This window comes from Carassius auratus, chromosome 5 (genome assembly GCF_003368295.1).
Source record: "Carassius auratus strain Wakin chromosome 5, ASM336829v1, whole genome shotgun sequence".
NCBI classification, from domain to species: domain Eukaryota; kingdom Metazoa; phylum Chordata; class Actinopteri; order Cypriniformes; family Cyprinidae; genus Carassius; species Carassius auratus.
This window is the reverse complement of record NC_039247.1, coordinates 26,723,328-26,744,494: the sequence shown is the minus strand read 5'-3', so window position 1 is coordinate 26,744,494 and position 21,167 is coordinate 26,723,328. Positions and strand designations below refer to the sequence as shown.

At 38.4% G+C, this 21,167-nt stretch overlaps 1 protein-coding gene and 2 long non-coding RNA genes across 3 annotated transcripts; 1 reads left to right on the top strand and 2 right to left on the bottom strand.

Moving 5' to 3' along the window:
* The first annotated feature begins 238 nt into the window (after positions 1 to 238).
* LOC113084141 (uncharacterized) lies at positions 239 to 14,468 on the top strand. Its single transcript, XM_026254792.1, has 7 exons — positions 239 to 903; positions 11,389 to 12,308; positions 12,453 to 12,549; positions 12,671 to 12,772; positions 12,886 to 13,053; positions 13,335 to 13,436; positions 13,667 to 14,468. Exons 1-5 carry the CDS (start codon positions 832 to 834, stop codon positions 13,015 to 13,017), a joined length of 1,323 nt encoding a protein of 440 aa, XP_026110577.1. The 5' UTR covers positions 239 to 831; the 3' UTR covers positions 13,018 to 13,053; positions 13,335 to 13,436; positions 13,667 to 14,468.
* Positions 14,469 to 14,525: 57 nt separating this feature from the next.
* On the bottom strand, positions 14,526 to 16,593 carry LOC113084257 (uncharacterized). Its single transcript, XR_003283656.1, has 4 exons — positions 16,497 to 16,593; positions 15,773 to 15,827; positions 14,862 to 14,976; positions 14,526 to 14,712 (listed from the first exon to the last, which is right to left on the bottom strand). It is a non-coding gene; the product is annotated as an uncharacterized LOC113084257 (long non-coding RNA).
* Positions 16,594 to 18,978: 2,385 nt separating this feature from the next.
* On the bottom strand, positions 18,979 to 20,001 carry LOC113084289 (uncharacterized). The gene is made up of 4 exons (XR_003283667.1): positions 19,973 to 20,001; positions 19,766 to 19,855; positions 19,586 to 19,657; positions 18,979 to 19,012 (listed from the first exon to the last, which is right to left on the bottom strand). It is a non-coding gene; the product is annotated as an uncharacterized LOC113084289 (long non-coding RNA).
* Between the last annotated feature and the right edge of the window lie 1,166 nt (positions 20,002 to 21,167).

The following is a 21,167-nucleotide window of genomic DNA, read 5'->3' as shown; positions in this document are numbered from 1 at the left end:
TCTCTGGCATGGATAGCTCTATGAACAATAAAGATAAAACATGATTCTGACAACAGGGAGAATGTATTACATTCAGAGCCCAGTGTGGGTGATATTGTACTTTTTTTTTGTGAAAGGAAAATGAATTAAACCAAACATTCATTGAAAAAAGGAACAATGATCAAATTTCATCTTTCTTCTGAAATAACACACATCAGTTTCACTTACCATCTCCAGCACTGACGATGAGACAGATGATCCTCGTGATATACAGTAAGTTGACATCAGCATCACAGGCTTTAACCTAATTCTTCTCAATGTAAAATGGAGAGGAAATATCCAAAAAAAGGAGAAAAAAGTCCTCAAGACTAAATGATTACTGTACTTTGACTTAGAAACCACTTCAAAGAAACTATCATTTGAGTTTAGTAAATGGCTATTGTGCTTAAGGTCCAAGTGTCTTAGTTTTTTTTTTTTTTTTTGACATTTTCACCATGAAGATTTTATTTTAGTTTCTATTAGGGATGCACCTATAACACTTTTACCTGAGATCGTAGACAAAGGCAGGGGAAGTGCAGAGATATAAGCACTAAGCTAAAGCTAACACCGCTGGCTCTCTTTAGCCAACATTTTCCTCGCTAATGTACGGTGAACAAATGGATGAGAACGACTTTGCATATCCCACAGTAAGAGACTTTTGGATTGCAATATCATGGTTTCACAGAAACATGGCTACACAGCAACGTCCTCAATAGCAGCTTAGACTTTTAGTTATTGAAATATGTTCTCAGGGCAGCATTGCATCTTATTGGTTCTCTCAGTCATCCAATCAGCGACAGCAGGAGGCGGGACATGGATTATTTGAATTTTTTTTCTCAGGACGCGGGAGACAGACATCACACTAAGGAGATCGTTGCAGTTAAGGTAATGTTATGTTTTCTGTTTAACTATATTTGATTATTACATTAAAATGTCAAAATATTGAATTATTTGGATTTTACGTTAAGGTAATGTTGTGCTTTATATTATATTATATTATATTATATTATAATATATTATATTATATTATAATCTATATTATTTAAATTATTACATTAATATGTCTAGATAATGAAGTATATATAACAAGTAAGGTTAAGTATATATAACAAGTAAGGTTAAAGGTTATTATTTAGATTATTAAATTAAAATGTCTAGATAATGAAGTATATATAACAAGTAAGGTTAAGTATATATAACAAGTAAGGTTAAAGCTTAATTTTTCTATCAAGCTGTTATTTAACTAGCTAGCTAACTAATGAAAGTAAGCTAACTCAGAACATTAGCTAGCTAGCTCTGAGAAAGGATAATAGCTAATGTTAGCTTATATTCTAATATAACTTTTACTGGCTATAATAGCAAGTTACGCTGCTGTGGTATTGTTGCTGTTCCCAGAGCATTTTGTCATATAGCTACATACAACAAAATGCTTGGCTGCATTTTTTATGCATATATTCTAATACTGGTTTTAGAGCACATTGTCGTATTTAAGTGCAACATTAATTTGCTGCTCTAAGGGTATTTTTGCAGCATAGATTCTAATACTGCCCTCAGGGTACCTTACCGTATCTCCATGCAACATTCATTTGCAGAGGTGGGTAGTAACGAGTTACATTTACTTCGTTACATTTACTTGAGTAATTTTTCGGGGGTAACGAATACTTTTCGGAGTATATTTAAAGATGGGTACTTTATACTCTTACTTGAGTACATTTTTTGGGAAAAATCTGTACTTTTACTTCGTTACTGTGGGCGACGCCCCTCTCGTTACTTTATCTTAATGCAATAAATGCTTCAGTTTATTCCAAACGCGCCGTCTACTTTTCTCTCGACAATGAGCGATGCCCATTCGCGAATGATTCATTCTTTTGAGTCAACTTTGTTCAAAGGCTTGATCAAACCAATTGGCAAACGAGTGAATTGGTTCATGAATCAGTTTGATTGAGTCGTTCAGTTCCATGCTGCACGCGCTGAGCTCTGAAGCGGTTCACTCAGAGTTGTAATGTTTAAGAATATTAGCCGCGTTGAAAACGGGGCTATGGAACTGCACTGAATAGAGGTCGGGATCGTTGCGTCACGTCGCAATGCATTGTGGGAATCGCGGTACAGAAGTAGATGTACTGTATAGTAGGCATTAGGTAACGTTGGTCATTTGGTCATTAATTTTGATTATTTTTTGGAAAATGGTTCAGTATTGCTGTATTGTGAACTGCTGTAATCGGTTTCATGATCGACAGGGCAAACGCCTCGTGAATCATATTAGTTTTCAACATTTTCCTACTTGGAAAAAAAACACAAGGTGTCTGAAATCACCAAGAGGCGTCAGATGGCTTGGGTCGCCACTGTACGGAGGGAAACCATCACCTTCGATAATATTATAATACATAGTTATGGTGAGACATGTTGTGTATGGTCTCTCTCTTTCTCTCACATACACACACACAAACTCAGACACAAACACATTACGTTTTCTCTAGTTTTTGGCCAGTAAGGGAGTCAGTTTAGTGTCTGTATTTTTTGTTTAAACATTTTCTTTTGACCCAATCCTGAACTTAATTTGCTTTTTGATATTTTTGTGCTGACTGTATTTAACAAATTTGAACAACTTGTTTAAAAAAAAAAAAAACTGGAACGAACTTCAAAATAGGAAGTTAAGCGTCTTGTTTTGGTGAATGGTGGGTTGTGTCTGAGGTGAATGTTCGTCAATATTATACCGGATTACAGAACTACCGGAGGAAAACAGTGGATTTTTGCAAGTATGATAGGTGAGTAATTACTCCGGAAGTGTAACAAACCCGCATAGACAAGCTTCATAGCTCGCAGAATCTGATAAGTGTGTGTGTGTGTGTCACCACTGATGCTTGGTTAATGTTAACATTTCCTTAGTGAAAAAGATTGTTTTCTCCACGTTTAATTTGCAGATCCATTTATGATCTGCAGGTGAGCCTCCAGTGACTTTTTAAAAAGTGAAAGTGACATTTTTAAATTGATCGGAGGTGTAAGCGCTCACTCCACAGACCCGGTAGGATAAATTATCAGGGAAACTGAGGCTTGGTAAACTTTCATGTGTTCATAGGGATCGATTCCGCCTACAACCTCTTTTTTTTTTAATTAGCGTTGTTTGGCTTCATTATTAAGTTTGTCCGTATAGGTATAGGCAACTTTTTTTGTCACGTTCTTTAACTTTTTCTGGAGACTGGCTATTATCTTACTACAAACCTGCTTTGCGATGCCTCTAAAATGGCCGCCGTTACCCACAATGCACCATTCCATGACGTCTACGCCCGAGCTCTAATAGAGCTAATCTGCAAAGGCTATTCTTTGCTTGCGATGGAGATCCTTATTAGATGAACGCGTGTGCTGTCTACTGTTTAACAGGTAATAACTTGGGCTACATTCGATTACAGTACACGATACCACTGTGACATTAGTTTGTTGTACGTGTGTGGCTTATAACAGGTTGAAAGCAGCTTCCAAAAGACAAAGAATAGCCGATTAAGATTTTATTAATTTTAATACAATCACACCTGAATACATTCAGCAAGTCATATCATCAGCTGCTAAATTCAGATCTGTGATCGCTTGCTGGCGCTGAGCCAGAGACAGATGCGTTTTTACAGCGCTGCGCATTAACCAATCACACACGGTTCTGTTGAGCTTTTGAATGCAATGGCCAATCAGAGGCGTTCCGATGAGTCATCGCTGAAATGCCGGTGCTTCCTTCACTCGCTCACTTACTGAATACCTCTTTCTGCCGAATTCTCTCGTCAGAAACAACAAAGTGCAGATGTGTGTACGAATCTATAATTAAGATATTGATTTCACAGTATTAACAGTTTCAGTGATTTTAATGGTAGTTTCTGAGAGTGAATGAAATCTAGACTGTCAGTGAAAATTATGTTTAATAATGTAAATGTTATTTGCTCTCTTTCTGAACAATGAAAGATTAGTAGCAATATTTATATCACATTAACTTTCAATGTTAAATTCACATTTAAAATAAAGTCAGTCGTATTAAAAATATGTTATGGCATGACACCTATATTTGTTACTTAAATAAACAGACAGGGTTTTATAATAAATTACATAAATTGGATTAAAGGCTGATGAAATATATACATTTATACACACACACATACATTACATACATTTTTTGTCTATATATCTATATAAAAAAAGGCTCCGTATATATGACCCAAAGTAACTAGTAACTAACTACTTGAGTAGATTTTTTATCCGATACTCTTTTACTCTTACTCAAGTAACTATTCAAGACTAGTACTTTTACTTTTACTTGAGTAAATATTTCTAGAATTACTTTTACTTTTACTTGAGTAAAGTTTTTGGGTACTCTACCCACCTCTGTTCATTTGCTGCTCTTAGCTCATTTTTGTTGCAGATATTCTAATGCCACCCTCAGGGCACCTTACTATATCTCCGTGCAATAATTTGCTGCTCTCAGCGCATTTTTGTTGCAGATATTATAGTGCTGCTCTCAGGGCACCTTACCGTAACTCCATGCAATCATTTGCTGCTCTTAGCGTGTTTTTGTTGAAGATATTCTAATGCCACCCTCAGGGCACCTTACTGTATCTCCGTTAGGGATGCACCGAAATTTCGGCCACCGAAAATTTTCGGCCGAAAATGGCCTTTTCGGTTTTCGGCCGATAGACTTTTATCACCGAAACAACACGGCCGAAATGTTGTGATGACGCAAACAGAAACCGCGACCTGCACGTGCACCTGCAAAGCGCAGACCACGAGCTCCACGCGACATTCACTTAACACCAGTGAGAACATTCTCTCTCTTCGTATTCCTTTATTCGCAGCACTAAAACGTCTCCTAACAAAGAGATTAAGACGGACCACGAAGTTAAAACAAAGAAAAGTACAGTCTTAAAGAGTCTGTTAGCACACGTCTCACTGAGATCTTGTCGGATCCTCTGCACTTCATCGCGAATGTGCTTGATCCGCGTTATAAAGACCATTACTTGTATGCGGAAATAAGGCAGCGCGCACGAGAAATGATCCAGGCGCCGCTGGATGCGGAGAACCAGCGTGGAGACGGAGAAACGCCAAGCGCAGGAGACAGATCAGAGCGCAGAAAAAAGACTGGTCTCTGCACCAGACGAGTGGCATGCACCATCGTTGTCTGATATGTTCATTGGAATTCTGCAAGAAAGTGCCTCAAATAATAATAATACGTTGGCTATTTTGTTCTTAGGCTACTACTACACACACACACAAACATATATACATACATAATATCAGATTGTAGCCATATTTATGCTAGATTTTCTGCTAGATTTCTGCTTTAATTTGATAAAAATGTTTATTTATGCCCTGGCCCTATTTAAACACACTCTCTCAAATATTTCTTAAATGTCAGGCAGATGACAAGCTCAACTGCTCAACAGCTAGATGGTTAACTGTCTGAAGTCCCCATCCCCAGAAGTGATAACAGTCTTGCCAACTGGAGAAGTAATGCACTTTCTAGTCCTACATAGAAAAATTTCAAATGCACTTCACCTAAATGCACTTTGTTTTTATGAGAGAACTGTTCATTTTAAAACCTTTCTGCAGGCCAGTAGGCCTGTACATTATTATTAAATATACACATGAGTGGGATACATTTTTTGTTTGAATTTTATTTTATACTGTGCATTGTTACAATGTGCTTAATAAATATTTGCATCATTTGTAATTAAGTTTTTTTTATGTTTTTTTTTTTTTATAAGTTATGTAATTGTAATTATCTTTGAAACTTTAATATTAATTTATGCAATTGCAATGTCTTAATTTTAGTAAAGTTAGTACACTGTCATAGCAATAAATGCAATGGTACTAATAATTGGCATAATTTCTTTCGGTGTTTTCGGTTTCGGTTTTCGGCCTTGGTTTTCTCTTTTTCGGTTTTTCGGTTTCGGCCAAGAATTTTCATTTCGGTGCATCCCTAATCTCCGTGCAATCATTTGCTGCTCTCAGCGCATTTTTGTTGCAGATATTCTAATGCTGCTCTCAGGGCACCTTACCGTAACTCCATGCAATCATTTGATGCTCTAAGCGCATTTTTGTTGCAGATATTCTAATGCTGCTCTGATGGCACCTTACCGTAACTCCATGCAATCATTTGCTGCTCTTAGCGCATTTTTGTTGCAAATATTCTATTGCTGCTCTCAGGGCACCTTACCGTATCTCCATGCAACGTTCATTTGCTGCTCTTAGTGCGTTTATGTTGCAGAAATTCTAATGGTGCTCTCAGGACACCTTTCTGTAACTCCATGCAATCATTAACTGCTCTTAGCGCATTTTTGTTGCAAATATTCTATTGCCGCTCTCAGGCCACCTTACCGTATCTCCATGCAACATTCATTTGTTGCTCTCAGCATGTTTTTGTTGCAGATATTCTAATACTGCTCTCAGAGCACCTTACCGTATCTCCATGTAATCATTTGCTGCTCTTAGTGCATTTTTGTTGCAGATATTCTAATGCCACCCTCAGGGCACCATACCATATCTCCATGCAATTATTTGATGCTCTTAGTGCTTTTATGTTGCAGATATTCTAATGCTGCTCTGAGGGCACCTTATGATATTAGATCTATAATTGGCAGCTCTAAGGGTATTTTTGCAGCATAAATTCTAATACTGCACTCAGGGCACCTTACTATATCTCCTAGCAATCATTTGTTGCGCTTTTATGTTGCAGATAATCTAATGCTGCTCTGAGGGCACCTTACCATAACTCCATGCAATCATTTGCTGCTCTAAGTGCATTTTTGTTGCAGATATTCTAATGCAACCCTCCGGGCACCATACCATATCTCCATGCAATCATTTGCTGCTCTCAGCTAGTCTTTGTTGCAGATATTTTGATGCTGCTCTCGGGGCACCTTACCGTATCTCCATGCAGTCATTTGCTGATCTTAGCGCATTTTTGTTGCAGATATTCTAATGCTGCTCTGAGGGCACCTTATAATATTAGATCTACTATTGGCAGCTCTAACGGTATTTTTGCAGCATAAATTCTAATACTGCACTCAGGGCACCTTACCGTATCTCCGTGCAATCATTTGCTGCTCTTAGCGCGTTTTTGTTGCAGATATTCTAATGCCACCCTCAGAGCACCTTACTGTAACTCCATGCAATTATTTGCTGCTCTAAGCGCGTTTTTGTTGCAGATATTCTAATGCTGCTCTCAGGGCACCTTACCGTAACTCCATACAATCATTTGCTGCTCTTAGCGCGTTTTTGTTGCAGATATTCTAATGGTGCTTTCAGGGCACCTTTCCGTATCTCCGTGCAATCATTTGTTGCTCTTAGCACGTTTATTTTGCAGATATTTTAATGCTGCTCTCAGGGCACCTTACCGTATCTCCATGCAGTCATTTGCTGCTCTTAGCGCATTTTTGTTGCAGATATTCTAATGATGCTCTGAGGGCACCTTATGATATTAGATCTATAATTGGCAGCTGTAAGGGTATTTTTGCAGCATAAATTCTAATACTGCACTCAGGGCACCTTACTATATCTCCTAGCAATCATTTGTTGCTCTTAGCGCTTTTATGTTGCAGATATTCTAATGCTGCTCTGAAAGCACCTTACCGTAACTCCATGCAATCATTTGCTGCTCTAAATGCATTTTTGTTGCAGATATTCTAATGCTGCTCTCAGGGCACCATACCGTATCTCCATGCAACCTTCATTTGCTGCTCTTAGCGTGTTTTTGTTGCAGATATTCTAATGGTGCTCTGAAAGCACCTTACCGTAACTCTATGCAATCATTTGCTGCTCTAAGTGCATTTTTGTTGCAGATATTCTAATGCTGCTCTCAGGGCACCATACCGTATCTCCATGCAACCTTCATTTGCTGTTCTTAGCGTGTTTTTGTTGCAGATATTCTAATGGTTCTCTGATGGCACCTTACCGTAACTCCATGCAATCATTTGCTGCTCTTAGCGCATTTTTGTTGCAAATATTCTATTGCTGCTCTCAGGGCACCTTACCGTATCTCCATGCAACGTTCATTTGCTGCTCTTCGTGCGTTTATGTTGCAGAAATTCTAATGCTGCTCTCAGGACACCTTTCTGTAACTCCATGCAATCATTAACTGCTCTTAGCGCATTTTTGTTGCAAATATTCTATTGCCGCTCTCAGGCCACCTTACCGTATCTCCATGCAACATTCATTTATTGCTCTCAGCGTGTTTTTGTTGCAGATATTCTAATGCTGCTCTCAGAGCACCTTACCGTATCTCCATGTAATCATTTGCTGCTCTTAGTGCATTTTTGTTGCAGATATTCTAATGCCACCCTCAGGGCACCATACCATATCTCCATGCAATTATTTGATGCTCTTAGCGCTTTTATGTTGCAGATATTCTAATGCTGCTCTGAGGGCACCTTACAGTATCTCCATGCAGTCATTTGCTGCTCTTAGCGCATTTTTGTTGCAGATATTCTAATGATGCTCTGAGGGCACCTTATGATATTAGATCTATAATTGGCAGCTGTAAGGGTATTTTTGCAGCATAAATTCTAATACTGCACTCAGGGCACCTTACTATATCTCCTAGCAATCATTTGTTGCTCTTAGCGCTTTTATGTTGCAGATAATCTAATGCTGCTCTGAGGGCACCTTACCATAACTCCATGCAATAATTTGCTGCTCTAAGTGCATTTTTGTTGCAGATATTCTAATGCAACCCTCAGGGCACCATACCATATCTCCATGCAATCATTTGCTGCTCTCAGCTAGTCTTTGTTGCAGATATTTTGATGCTGCTCTCGGGGCACCTTACCGTATCTCCATGCAGTCATTTGCTGCTCTTAGCGCATTTTTGTTGCAGATATTCTAATGCTGCTCTGAGGGCACCTTATAATATTAGATCTACTATTGGCAGCTCTAACGGTATTTTTGCAGCATAAATTCTAATACTGCACTCAGGGCACCTTACCGTATCTCCGTGCAATCATTTGCTGCTCTTAGCGCGTTTTTGTTGCAGATATTCTAATGCCACCCTCAGGGCACCTTACTGTAACTCCATGCAATTATTTGCTGCTCTAAGCGCGTTTTTGTTGCAGATATTCTAATGCTGCTCTCAGGGCACCTTACCGTAACTCCATACAATCATTTGCTGCTCTTAGCGCGTTTTTGTTGCAGATATTCTAATGGTGCTTTCAGGGCACCTTTCCGTATCTCCGTGCAATCATTTGTTGCTCTTAGCACGTTTATTTTGCAGATATTTTAATGCTGCTCTCAGGGCACCTTACCGTATATCTCCATGCAGTCATTTGCTGCTCTTAGCGCATTTTTGTTGCAGATATTCTAATGATGCTCTGAGGGCACCTTATGATATTAGATCTATAATTGGCAGCTCTAAGGGTATTTTTGCAGCATAAATTCTAATACTGCACTCAGGGCACCTTACTATATCTCCTAGCAATCATTTGTTGCTCTTAGCGCTTTTATGTTGCAGATATTCTAATGCTGCTCTGAAAGCACCTTACCGTAACTCCATGCAATCATTTGCTGCTCTAAGTGCATTTTTGTTGCAGATATTCTAATGCCGCCCTCAGGGCACCTTACTGTATCTCCGTGCAATCATTTGCTGCTCTCAGCGCGTTTTTGTTGCAGATATTCTAATGCTGCTCTCAGGGCACCTTACCGTAACTCCATACAATCATTTGCTGCTCTTAGCGCGTTTTTGTTGCAGATATTCTAATGGTGCTCTCAGGGCACCTTACCGTATCTCCGTGCAATCATTTGTTGCTCTTAGCGTGTTTATTTTGCAGATATTCTAATGATGCTCTCAGGGCACCTTACCGTATCTCCATGTTATCATTTGCTGCTCTTAGCGCATTTTTGTTGCAGATATTCTAATGCTACCCTCAGGGCACCTTACCATATCTCCATGCAATCATTTGCTGCTCTCAGCGCGTCTTTGTTGCAGATATTTTAATGCTGCTCTCAGGGCACCTTACTGTATCTCCATGCAGTCTTTGCTGCTCTTAGCGCGTTTTTGTTGCAGATATTCTAATGCTACCCTCAGGGCACCTTACCATATCTCCATGCAATCATTTGCTGCTCTCAGCGCGTCTTTGTTGCAGATATTTTAATGCTGCTCTCAGGGCACCTTACTGTATCTCCATGCAGTCTTTGCTGCTCTCAGCGCGTCTTTGTTGCAGATATTCTAATGCCACCCTCAGGGCACCTTACTGTATCTCCATGCAATCATTTGCTGCTCTCAGCGCGTCTTTGTTGCAGATATTCTAATGCTGCTCTCTGGGCACCATACCGTATCTCCATGCAGTCATTTGCTGCTCTTAGCGCATTTTTTTTGCAGATATTCTAATGCTGCTCTGAGGGCACCTTATGATATTAGATCTACAATTGGCAGCTCTAAGGGTATTTTTGCAGCATAAATTCTAATACTGCACTCAGGGCACCTTACTGTATCTCCATGCAACATTCATTTGCTGCTCTTAGTGCATTTTTGTTGCAGATATTCTAATGCTGCTCTCAGGGCACCTTACTGTATCTCCATGCAACATTCATTTGCTGCTCTTAGTGCATTTTTGTTGCAGATATTCTAATGCTGCTCTCAGGGCACCATACCATATCTCCATGCAACCTTCATTTGTTGCCCTCAGTACATTTTTTTTTTTTTTGCAGATATTCTAATGCTGCTCTGAGGGCACCTTACTGTATCTCCGTGCAATCATTTGCTAATCTTAGCGCATTTTTGATGCAAATATTCTATTGCTGCTCTCAAGGCACCTTACCGTATCTCCATGCAACATTCACTTGCTGCTCTTAGCGCATTAATGTTGCAAATATTCTATTGCTGCTCTCAGGGCACCTTACCGTATCTCCATGCAATAATTTGCACCGTATGACATTCGATCTGCAATTGGCTGCTCTAAGGACATTTTTCTGCATCCTTACATTTTAATACTGTTCTCAGGACACTTTGTAGTATCTGCATGAAACATGAATTGGCTGCTCTAAGGACATTTTCGCTCAAAGCATTCTAGTACTGCTCTCAGGGCACCAAATTAGATTTACATCCAACATTAATTGGCTGCTCTATGGGCATTAGTTGCACACTTTCTTATACTACTGCATCCCTACTCGTATACATTCTAATACTGCTCTTAGAGCACCTTATCTAAATGTAGTATCCAAATGTAATAACACAAATCTCAGGACACTTCTTATGCTACTTTCTGTGTAGTACTGAAATGTGCAAACATACAACTAGTTTTCTTCTAATCTAGTAACATTCAGGTATGCTGTGTCTATTTCTGAAGTGTTTTGTAAAATTATTGTTTTCTTAAAGCTGTTTTTTTTTTTTTATATCAACTGCAGATTATGGAGCAGCTATGGATCGAGGGCATCCGAAGGAAACTGAGAATAGAAAAAGATTCACGTGTTTCCACAGATATCAAAATTGTTTGTGGGGAAAAGAAAACGGAGTTTATGGTAAACTATATAGAAGAACTACAGAAGAAAACAAAGACCTTTTTCTTGGCAGCAAAACAGAGCAGCAAAAATTATTATTTCCATGCCTGTGAAAGTGGCAACAAACCAACAGGAAAAAGCATGGGCAAGGCATGTGAAACAAGGGCCAATTCCTGTGAAGCCTATGTGTCGTTTAAATTTATAGAGGAGACCGGTTTCACAGCAGTAGTAGTTCGGCAGCAATTAACACACACAGGACATGATTTGTCAAACCCTGAAGAGAGGAAGAAAAATGCAATTAATCCAGAATTGTTAGGATTTGTCGAAATATGGCTCACACAAGGTCTATCCATATCACAGATTGTCATAAAAAGTTGTGATTGGGCATGTAGTCGGGGTTACACCGATAAGCATGAAAGACGTTTCTTCCTAACTCCAGAAGATGTAAGGTTGGTAAAACGCCATCTCCGAATCTTCACTTTGCCGGACATTAATGATGCTGTTAGTGTGAAAAAGCTGGTGACAGGTGAACTGAAAGAAAATATTTGCTTTTTTCAACCTTTGACAAAAGACCAGCCACTGGTTATTGTTGTCCAGACACCACAACAGAAGGCTCTACTCCAAGAGAACCCCCACCCCATGTTTTTTATGGACGCATCCTACAAAGGTTTGACATCATATGGGTATGCACTGTATGACCTTGTACTTGTCAATCAAACTGGAAGAGGAGTGCCATTTGCGTACCTAATAATGAGCCAGGAATCCTCAGCAATAGTTGCGCTTTGCTTGAACATGCTTTGTTCAAGAAATCCAAAATTTTACCCAAGGTGAGAACAGTTCTTTTCAAAAGTCCAATACCCATACAAGCACAAAAGAGTTGTAATACTGAGAGATAACTGAATACCTTTTGTAACTTAAACAATGTTCTTACAATGTTCTTGCAATATTATTATTGGACTTATTTTTCCTAGGTCAGTTATGATCGACAGAGACTTAAAAGAGCTCAATGCCATAAGAGAAGTTTTCCCCAAAACCAAAGTTCTCCTCTGTTGGTTTCATGTTCTCCAGGTACTGATTGCATTTAAGAAATGCACAAGAAGGTCCTTTGAACATTCTCTTTGGTTGTAAATAAACAATGAAGAAAAAACAATGGAACCTCATTTGAAGTGCCATATATTGTCTATTAAAGGCTGTACATCGCTGGGTTACATCAAGAGATGGTGGGAACCTGTCACCTGACCAAAGACATGTCGTCATTCATGCCATGACCTTAATGAAAGCTTGCATAACGGTAACTACAATAGATATATAAAATTGTATCTCAATATCTGCTATTACCCTTGTTTCTTCTTTGTTGGGTACTCTAAACTGGCAACCATAATATATGGTATGGTTTGATTTCAGGAGGAAGATTTTGTGACAGTTTCCACTAGCGTGTGCAATGACCTTGGCAGCAATCGAGTGACAACATACCTGAAGGTGCTCTGGCTTCCACTGGCTTCCCGCACTATGGGCCAATTTTGGACGACTATTTGAGCACAACAACAGCGACACCAACAACAAGGCAGAGAGGTAGTCAAAGATTAATAATCATGTTTTTTTCAAACATTACAATGCATGATATAAAACTAAAAGTAACTCATGATCGGGAACATTTGGTTCCCTAGATGGCATATTTCTCTTCTAGTCTGCCACTGAACACAATTTTTCTGGTCACATTTTCATATTTACATATTAAGTTATCATTTCCAAAGTTTCCAATATCAGAATCTTAGCTCCCCAAGACTGAGTGAGTATTGTTTTCTCAATCTGTGAATTACTCATAACAGTATATTATTGTTTTCCCCTTTTAGGTTTTTTCTTGCGCTTAAATACCAGTTCCTAAGGGGAGAGGCAAACAGAAGAGTTGATCAACTTCTTCACTTGCTATGTGGTGATATTCAAAAATATTATTGGTAAGGCCATTACCAAATATTATTTGGTAATGTTATCTTTCAGATACTTGAAACGACTAATTCTATGCTCACAATACTGTCCTCTGTTACATGTCCTGCATGAATGGAATTAAATGAGAATTGAATTAAAAATTATCAATTTCTGTGATTTAAAAATGTCAATACTATATTTAATTTTATACACAATAATGCCTGTTATCCTCAGACTAAATGCTCTTTTGTTAATGTAGCTACCTGGACGACTTGGCAGACGCAGGAAGACTGAGTATCTCCTCGTCAGCATCAACATCTTCAGCAGCCAAGAACACAGTGGGACAGCAGATCCTGACAAATGAGCAAGGAATGTGCTCTGTGCAAACAAGGGCAGGGCCCAACTCAGATTCAACTTGGAATACTGTGGATCTAGTCAAGATGCAGTGTGACTGTGGATTGTATGATAAGGGAAATGTATGCACACATATTGTCTCCGCATACACTGAAGCACAGAAATGTATTGATATTGCACAGCTACGTGCTGACATGGCTAGAGATATTGTTGCCAAAAACCAGTACCACATTGATGGTGATTTCATTACTGTTCACCCCACTGATGTAAGTGCCACATTTGTATTTACTGGTGATCCTGCCTTTTGTACCTGTACTGTCAACAGTTACGGTCAAAAGTGTGTGTGCTTACATGTTGCTGACTGCCTGCAAACTACCAACAATTCACATGTCCCACTGATGGAAACGAAAATCTGTTTGTGCCAACAAATGTAACTGCAGAAGTTCAACTTCAGTCTATGTTGACAGATGTACTGGAGTGGAGCAAATCAGAAAATTACATGTATAGTAGTGACCTGTACACTACAGTGAAGAGGGCACACACAGTGGCCTTCAATCGTTTTGGCATTGTGTCAAGAAAACGAAAAATACATGCACTTCATGCTTATCGCCAGCGGATAGAGCAAGCCAAACGAGAGCTTTTCAAAAAGCGCAAAACAAGAAGATACAAGCGCTAAATAATAATAATAAACAGATTTAACCAAAAAATATTGTTTAATTGCATTTTTGCATTGATTTAACAATGTACAGTACAGTGAACAGTTTCCTGCAGTGTAATTGTGTCAGAAATAGTGTCATTATTCAATTTTCTAGAGCCCTTGCTTTTGCAACAAGGCACTCTCTGATGATCTGAAACACAACCTGGCATACTTGGGGTCCAAGTGTGTGTGTGACCTTTGAATTCATGTCCATGTTGTCACTCAACACTTTTTCGATTATATCGAGTTCAGCACTGTAAACAAAATAAATCTGAGACAAGTTACATTATAAACAGTACAATTACAAATTGAATGAAAGCACTGGCATAACAATATTATGCCAATTCAGAAGGAGAACGACTTAAAAAGTGGAAGGAAAAAGATATATGTATGCATATTTTACCTCAAGTCATGATCCTCTCTTCTGCAGCCTCGCTCGGCCAGCTGCTTGCCTATGATTTTGAAGGGTATTTCCTTGGTCAAATATCCTAGGTCTTTAGCAAGACCTTGGCACTCCTCTGTGACATAAAAGGAGCAAATGAGTAAATGAGACATTAACATGTTACTAACATAGTTTATATTTTGGTGACTAAACAGTTTACATTTTGTATTGTATTACATTTAAACTGTATGGTCATTGGAATTTGTTTGCCTATGCCTCATTCATTCACCTAGGCTACATATGCCTCCATCATGGCTGACATTCTAAAACTTGCAGTTCTACAACCTTTAGTGGGAACACCTAGTTCAATAATAAGGGGATCTGTTTGAATGTACACCTTTAAGAAATCGCCTAATTCTGACTGCATATCCTTTACCTTCAACTAGTTTGTTGCACATTGTAGTGTTTGAGCCATACGGACTCAGATGCACCCCTGCCTCTTTCAATTCCCTCACAAGCTCCGACCCCCCCCCCCCCCCCCCTTTGCTTTCCTCAAATAAGTCACCATGAGGTGACCAGAGAATTTCTCTGGTGCAGAGCATCTCCTCTGCAGCTCCTCTACTGAAACAAAGTGCCTGTGCAATCATAACACATCATTTTTTGTGAACATCAAAAACCAACATATCTGTAGACAAAGATCATCTATAAAACCATGAGTCTTAAGTGAACAACATCATATTGTTTGACAAATAAGCCATTACTCATTACTCTACTCTACATAGTTTGTAGTTTTACCTGTTTTTTGCATTAGTTGCATTAGGCACATAACACACGTTTTACTGATTTTATCTGCACTTTTGCCTCTATCAAGTCAATTTGTCATATAAAAAGGAACACCCACCCAACCCAACTCTAGTTGTAGCATTACCAACCTTTTAGCTTTCTTTGAAGACGCCACCTTCAACAGGCTATCCACATAGAATCCATCTTCAATAAAGAATACATACACATGTTGTTAAATGTTATTTCAGCTCAGTGTCATTCCAATGTTAATAATGAAATATTTATTGGCACCCCTATTCAAATTAGAGAGTAGAGTGGTGTGCAACATCCAAAAAAAATAAATGGTATCAAATATAGTAGAAGAGGTATTCTGCCCCCTGTTTATGCTCCTAAAGGATATTTATTTACTTGAAAACAATGCAAGGATTCAATCCCATCGGATCTTCCTTAGGCATTGAAAACAGAAACGGCCTGTATTACATGACTGCACACTCTCGTTCAAGTAGTCTTTGTACATCTGTATGTGTGCATGAGAAGAGGTGCACAGCTGCTTTGTGTGTACACAAGCTTTGTACATAAGTCCCATGCTCTTTTTAAATCCAGATACTAGAGATGTTTAATACTACAGGAATGAGATGTGGAATCGTGCATTTACATAATAATAAAGCTTCATTGCAGACACAGGTCCATATAACACCACATAAAGTATAAATAGTATAGTGTGTTCTACTCCTTCTATACTCACTCGGATTACAAAATATCTTATTTGAGCCAAACATTGTATATGTGTGCCAGCAAGTTAACAATCAGTCCATCCTATCCACCTTACATGTATAGATAGAATATAAAGTACAGTATCATAATATTATATACCCTTTTTTTCCGATGCCTCCTCCTTCTCCTCTTCCTCTGCACCTGATGTATCTGCATCATTTGCACATAGCAGACATTTGAATTTACATTCAAATTTTATAAATAAAAAGGATGATCCTGAATAACTAAACAAAACTAATTAATTGTTTACCTGCAACAACCTCCACCTTCGTTTTTGCTACTATTGTGACGTGAAAAAAAATGTTACTCTGAGGAAACAAAGGGTGTGTGAGTAACTGAATAAAATCTCAGAAATACATGTTTTACCTTCAGCTGCCTCTGCAGTCTCCATCTCAGCTGTATCTGCCTCTGTTAATACATGAAAATAATCTACATTGGAAATATATGACATTCTCAAATTGTGATTTTCAATAAGTTTTTCAGTCACCTTCAACATGGGTGCCTACAAATTTGTTGGGGGCTAAATGGAACATTACATTTCTTGTGTAATGTAACGTGCATGAAAAGAATATAAAATACTGTATGTAAAGTACAGTATTTAATATAAAGTACAGTATCATAATATTATATACCGGTACCCATTTTCTCCGATGCTGTCTCCTCCTCTTTATCTGCATCTGATGTATCTGCATCATTTGCACATAGCAGACAGGAAGTCAAATTGACATTCACATTTTATAAATAAAAATGATGATCCTGTATAACTCAAAAAACTAATTAATTGTTTACCTGCAACAACCTCAACCTTCGTTTTTGCTACTATTGAGAGGTGAAAAAAAAATGTTACTCCGAGGAAAAAAAGGGTGTGTGAGTAACCGAATAAAATCTCTGAAACACATGTTTTACCTTCAACTGCCTCTGCAGTCTCCGTCTCAGCTGTTTCTGCCTCTGTTAAAACATGAAAAGAATCTATATTGGAAATTGCGATTTTCAATAAGTTTTTCACTCACCTTCAACAGGGGTGCCTACAAATTTGTTGGGCACTGTATGAATCGTTACATTGCTTGTTTAATGTAACGTGCATAAATAGAATATGAAATACAGTATGTCTAGCCACTGCAATCCAACTAACATCAGTAACAACACTGGGGCCAACTAAGAGTAGCCTTCGTAAACAAACCTGTCTGTTTGTGTGTGTGTCGTCCTACCTGGTTTTGGACTCTTTTCTTTAGAGCAGAATGAGCATGTCTCTTGCAAAAGATTTAGCATGATAAATAGTTATGCCAAGTACATATCAAATTATTCTTTTGTCACAGACCAGTCATGGGAGTCATTCAAATTAAGTCCCAGTCCCTGATGAGGTGGAGTTTGGCTTATCAACACATCATGACACTTCACATGTGACCCCTAGTTATCACAGATTTAACTGCCAATTCACTCTTCACCCACGGATTACATTTTACTTACATTTTTACTTACATTTTTACTTACATTTATTCATTTAGCAGACGCTTTTATCCAAAGCGACTTACAATTGCTAATTATGTCAGAGGTCGCACACCTCTGGAGCAACTAGGGGTTAAGTGTCTTGCTCAGGGACACATTGGTGTCTCACAGTGGATTCGAACCCGGGTCTCTCACACCAAAGGCATGTGTCTTATCCACTGTGCAAACTTCACCCCATTATGTTATGTTAATGACTCCCTGGATCTGTGACAAAAGAATCGTCTGATGTGTACTTGTCTTTAATCTGACAGCGGAATGTTGCTTTAGATAAAATATCATTAGAACTTGCCTTTTTCTTCCCTGACATCTTCTTGTAGCAGACTGTACAAATGCCTGAACTATCTGAAAAAAAAAAAAAATGCTTTGGATAACACAAACACATTAAAAGCAACCATAACCTTCACATATTTCAATAGCCATAACTAGTCCAAAGTATGACATCCTCCGAATTTACTAGTTAAAGCTATCACTCCAAATCATCAGTGACTTGAACTTAATGCAGGGAGCGACAGTTAGCCAGCAGAGCTCAATAAGTACAAATGTATACTACTTACCAAGGGATTTCTCTCCCGCTCTTGGGAGATGGGGAAGCATTGGAGGTGACCTTGTTGTCCCTGGAGGATCATTTCTGCAAACTAAAAGTGCAACAGAAAGTCTATTTTAATTAAATAACATCACTTATAATAACTGAACATTATAGAGCAGGCAAGATCCATTAATATTTGATCTGCAACTTCCATTCAAAATTGCTCTAGTTAAAGTGAAAACTAAAAATATCTATATTTTCAAAAGACAACAGAAACATTATGCAGAAAATGATCAAATTGTACCATTATTGAGAACACTCCACATGACACAGAGTCATTTTGCAAGTCATGTTCCCTGTTTATGAACTTCCAGGGCCCTTGGCAGCCTCTGCTAGCAGCAAATAAGCTGAAAGATTAGAGAATATAATTATGAAGGAGATCTCTACTGAGTTTTCATTACCTCATTTTATAGTGCAATACAAAAACCGTGTACCTCCAATTTTCGATGATTTGGGAGCAACGCTGAGGATGCTCCCCCAATGAGTCAATGTATGTAATAGTTCCCTCTTTCAAGTTGCAATGCTATATAGAAGATGGGAAAGCATATGAGAAAGGTCTGAAGGGCAGTTTCAACCAATCTTGAAATTACTGTATTGAAAATCATTGAAATTTTAAAATGTCAACCACAAACAGCTCAAACAACACAAATGAGAATGGCACGATAGCATCAATAATGATAACTAATGTGTGATGCTATTTTGCGCATAAGACCCATTTCACACCGGGAACATGGCATGAACGACGCGTGTCTGTTGCTTGGCAGCTGCATGCCGTTTTCTATGTCTTTGCTTACCAGAAGTGTCTCTGATGCAGCGTTTCGGCGGCCTCGTTTTTTTTTTTCTCACTTAATTTTTTTCTTCACTGTTTTGTATGGAAACACTTCCAACATGCTTGCGTGTGGCGTGAAAAATAGTAGTGAGTCCTATTCCTAGCATGCGTTTGAGATGTGCTTGTCACGCAGGCGGTGTGCAAGTTCTAACCTGTTAAGCTGGGAGTTTAAATAAAAACGGTCACACCACGTAGTTGACACGCTTACACCACACACCCGGTGTGAAATGGGCCTAACAGTCTCTACATAACTTAACAGCAACCTACAAAGAGGGTCCAGTGGCACTCTCCCACCAAGTAGGGCCCAAAGATGGCACTGGCTCCTTTAAGAATGTTTTTCTGACAGGGAATGAAGAAAACATTAATGAACAAACAAATACACAAACTTGACACCCAATATATTCTGTACCACTGAACAATAACCTTAAACAGGCACATAACTCTTACTTTTAGAAAATTAGTGCTCCTGGCCCTGGAGCTGCCTTCCAAAATCAGGCGCATAGCCTGGCTATTTATGGGCTCTGTCCCAGGCTGGCTCTAAGCGAGGGAGAGAAATGGTTTAAGTCATTAAATTATGATATATCTATATTTGATGTATGTATATGTGTGTGTGTGTGTGTGAGAGAGAGAGAGTATTATAAAGGTATGGGTTACCCTGCTGATTATGTAAAATAGGGCATCCATTACCTGAGGAAGTAATACATAAACAAATATATAAACTACAATAAGTCACAATAGAGTCAAGTTGAAGTGAAAAGTTGATACAGATATACAACCTATAATTTTTTAAAAGAAATAGAAAATTACCTCATCCTGAAGTTCAGATGGGCCTACAAGGGCCTCCAAACTGCCCAGAAAGATTTTAAAAGGCCCAACTGTCCCAAGGACATCTTTGGGACTTCAGTGTTTCTAAGACTGCATGGATAAAGAAATTAAGTCCCAAAATAGGTAATCTTACTTAGGCTAATGGCACAAATTTAATTCAGTCAACTAGTACACGTAGCATACAAAACTACTGTAAAGTATTGTTGGCAATACTTTCTTTTCTTTTTTTCCTCTGGTGACTAGAATTCACATTTTATAGACTAGCAATTTTTTTGCACAGTTTTTTATGTTTTTTTTGTTGAGGAACATCAAAATATGTAGTCTAACTTCCCTACAGTTCTCTGTCTGTGAGTTAGTGATGTCACACAAGCCTTTAATGGGCAGCTAGAGAATATGGGCAACCATTTTAGCCAAATGTACTATGATGAAGCAAGTCAGGGGCCACATATTGTGCAATTTATACATAGCCTATTTGTGTTGAGTTGAATGCCATGCCAATGATGTTTCAAGTTACATTATTTCACAGATTTTTGGTAGACTACAGCCTCATCATGGGCCTATTACATAAATGTAATTGAAACACTGCAAGGGCTGCATCTGGCCCAGGACCTTATGTTGTCCATGAATATGATCATACTAAAAACACCAACTAAAAAAAGTACCGGTATGTGCTGTACCTGGTCAGATGTAAATATGCAAATTACGCAAACAATATCATTATGTATGCAGATGATGCAAATATGACTAAAATGTATTAGGAAAAAAAATAGTATAAGAATAACTTACTGTTCATTTTGGTTGGTCAAGTTTTCCAAACTAGACAAAAGACAAAAAATAAAAACATGTATTTCTCCTGAAGCAGTAAATGGGATACTTATGACTACCCTTACCAAAAAAAAAAAAAAAAGTAATTTCAAGTTAATTTTATTAAATAAACTTCAGTAAAGTTCAAATACAATTCCCAAGTATATTTTACATAGTAAGTATACTAATACCAATGCACTAGTGGTATAAAGTGTACTAC

Coding starts and splice junctions, on each gene's coding strand:
- LOC113084141 (XM_026254792.1), top strand. CDS start 832: ATGGATTATTTGAATTTTTTTTCTCAGGACGCGGGAGACAGACATCAC. Junction 12,309..12,452: donor AATCCAAAATTTTACCCAAG/GTGAGAACAGTT, acceptor TATTTTTCCTAG/GTCAGTTATGATCGACAGAG. Junction 12,773..12,885: donor TAATGAAAGCTTGCATAACG/GTAACTACAATA, acceptor GTTTGATTTCAG/GAGGAAGATTTTGTGACAGT.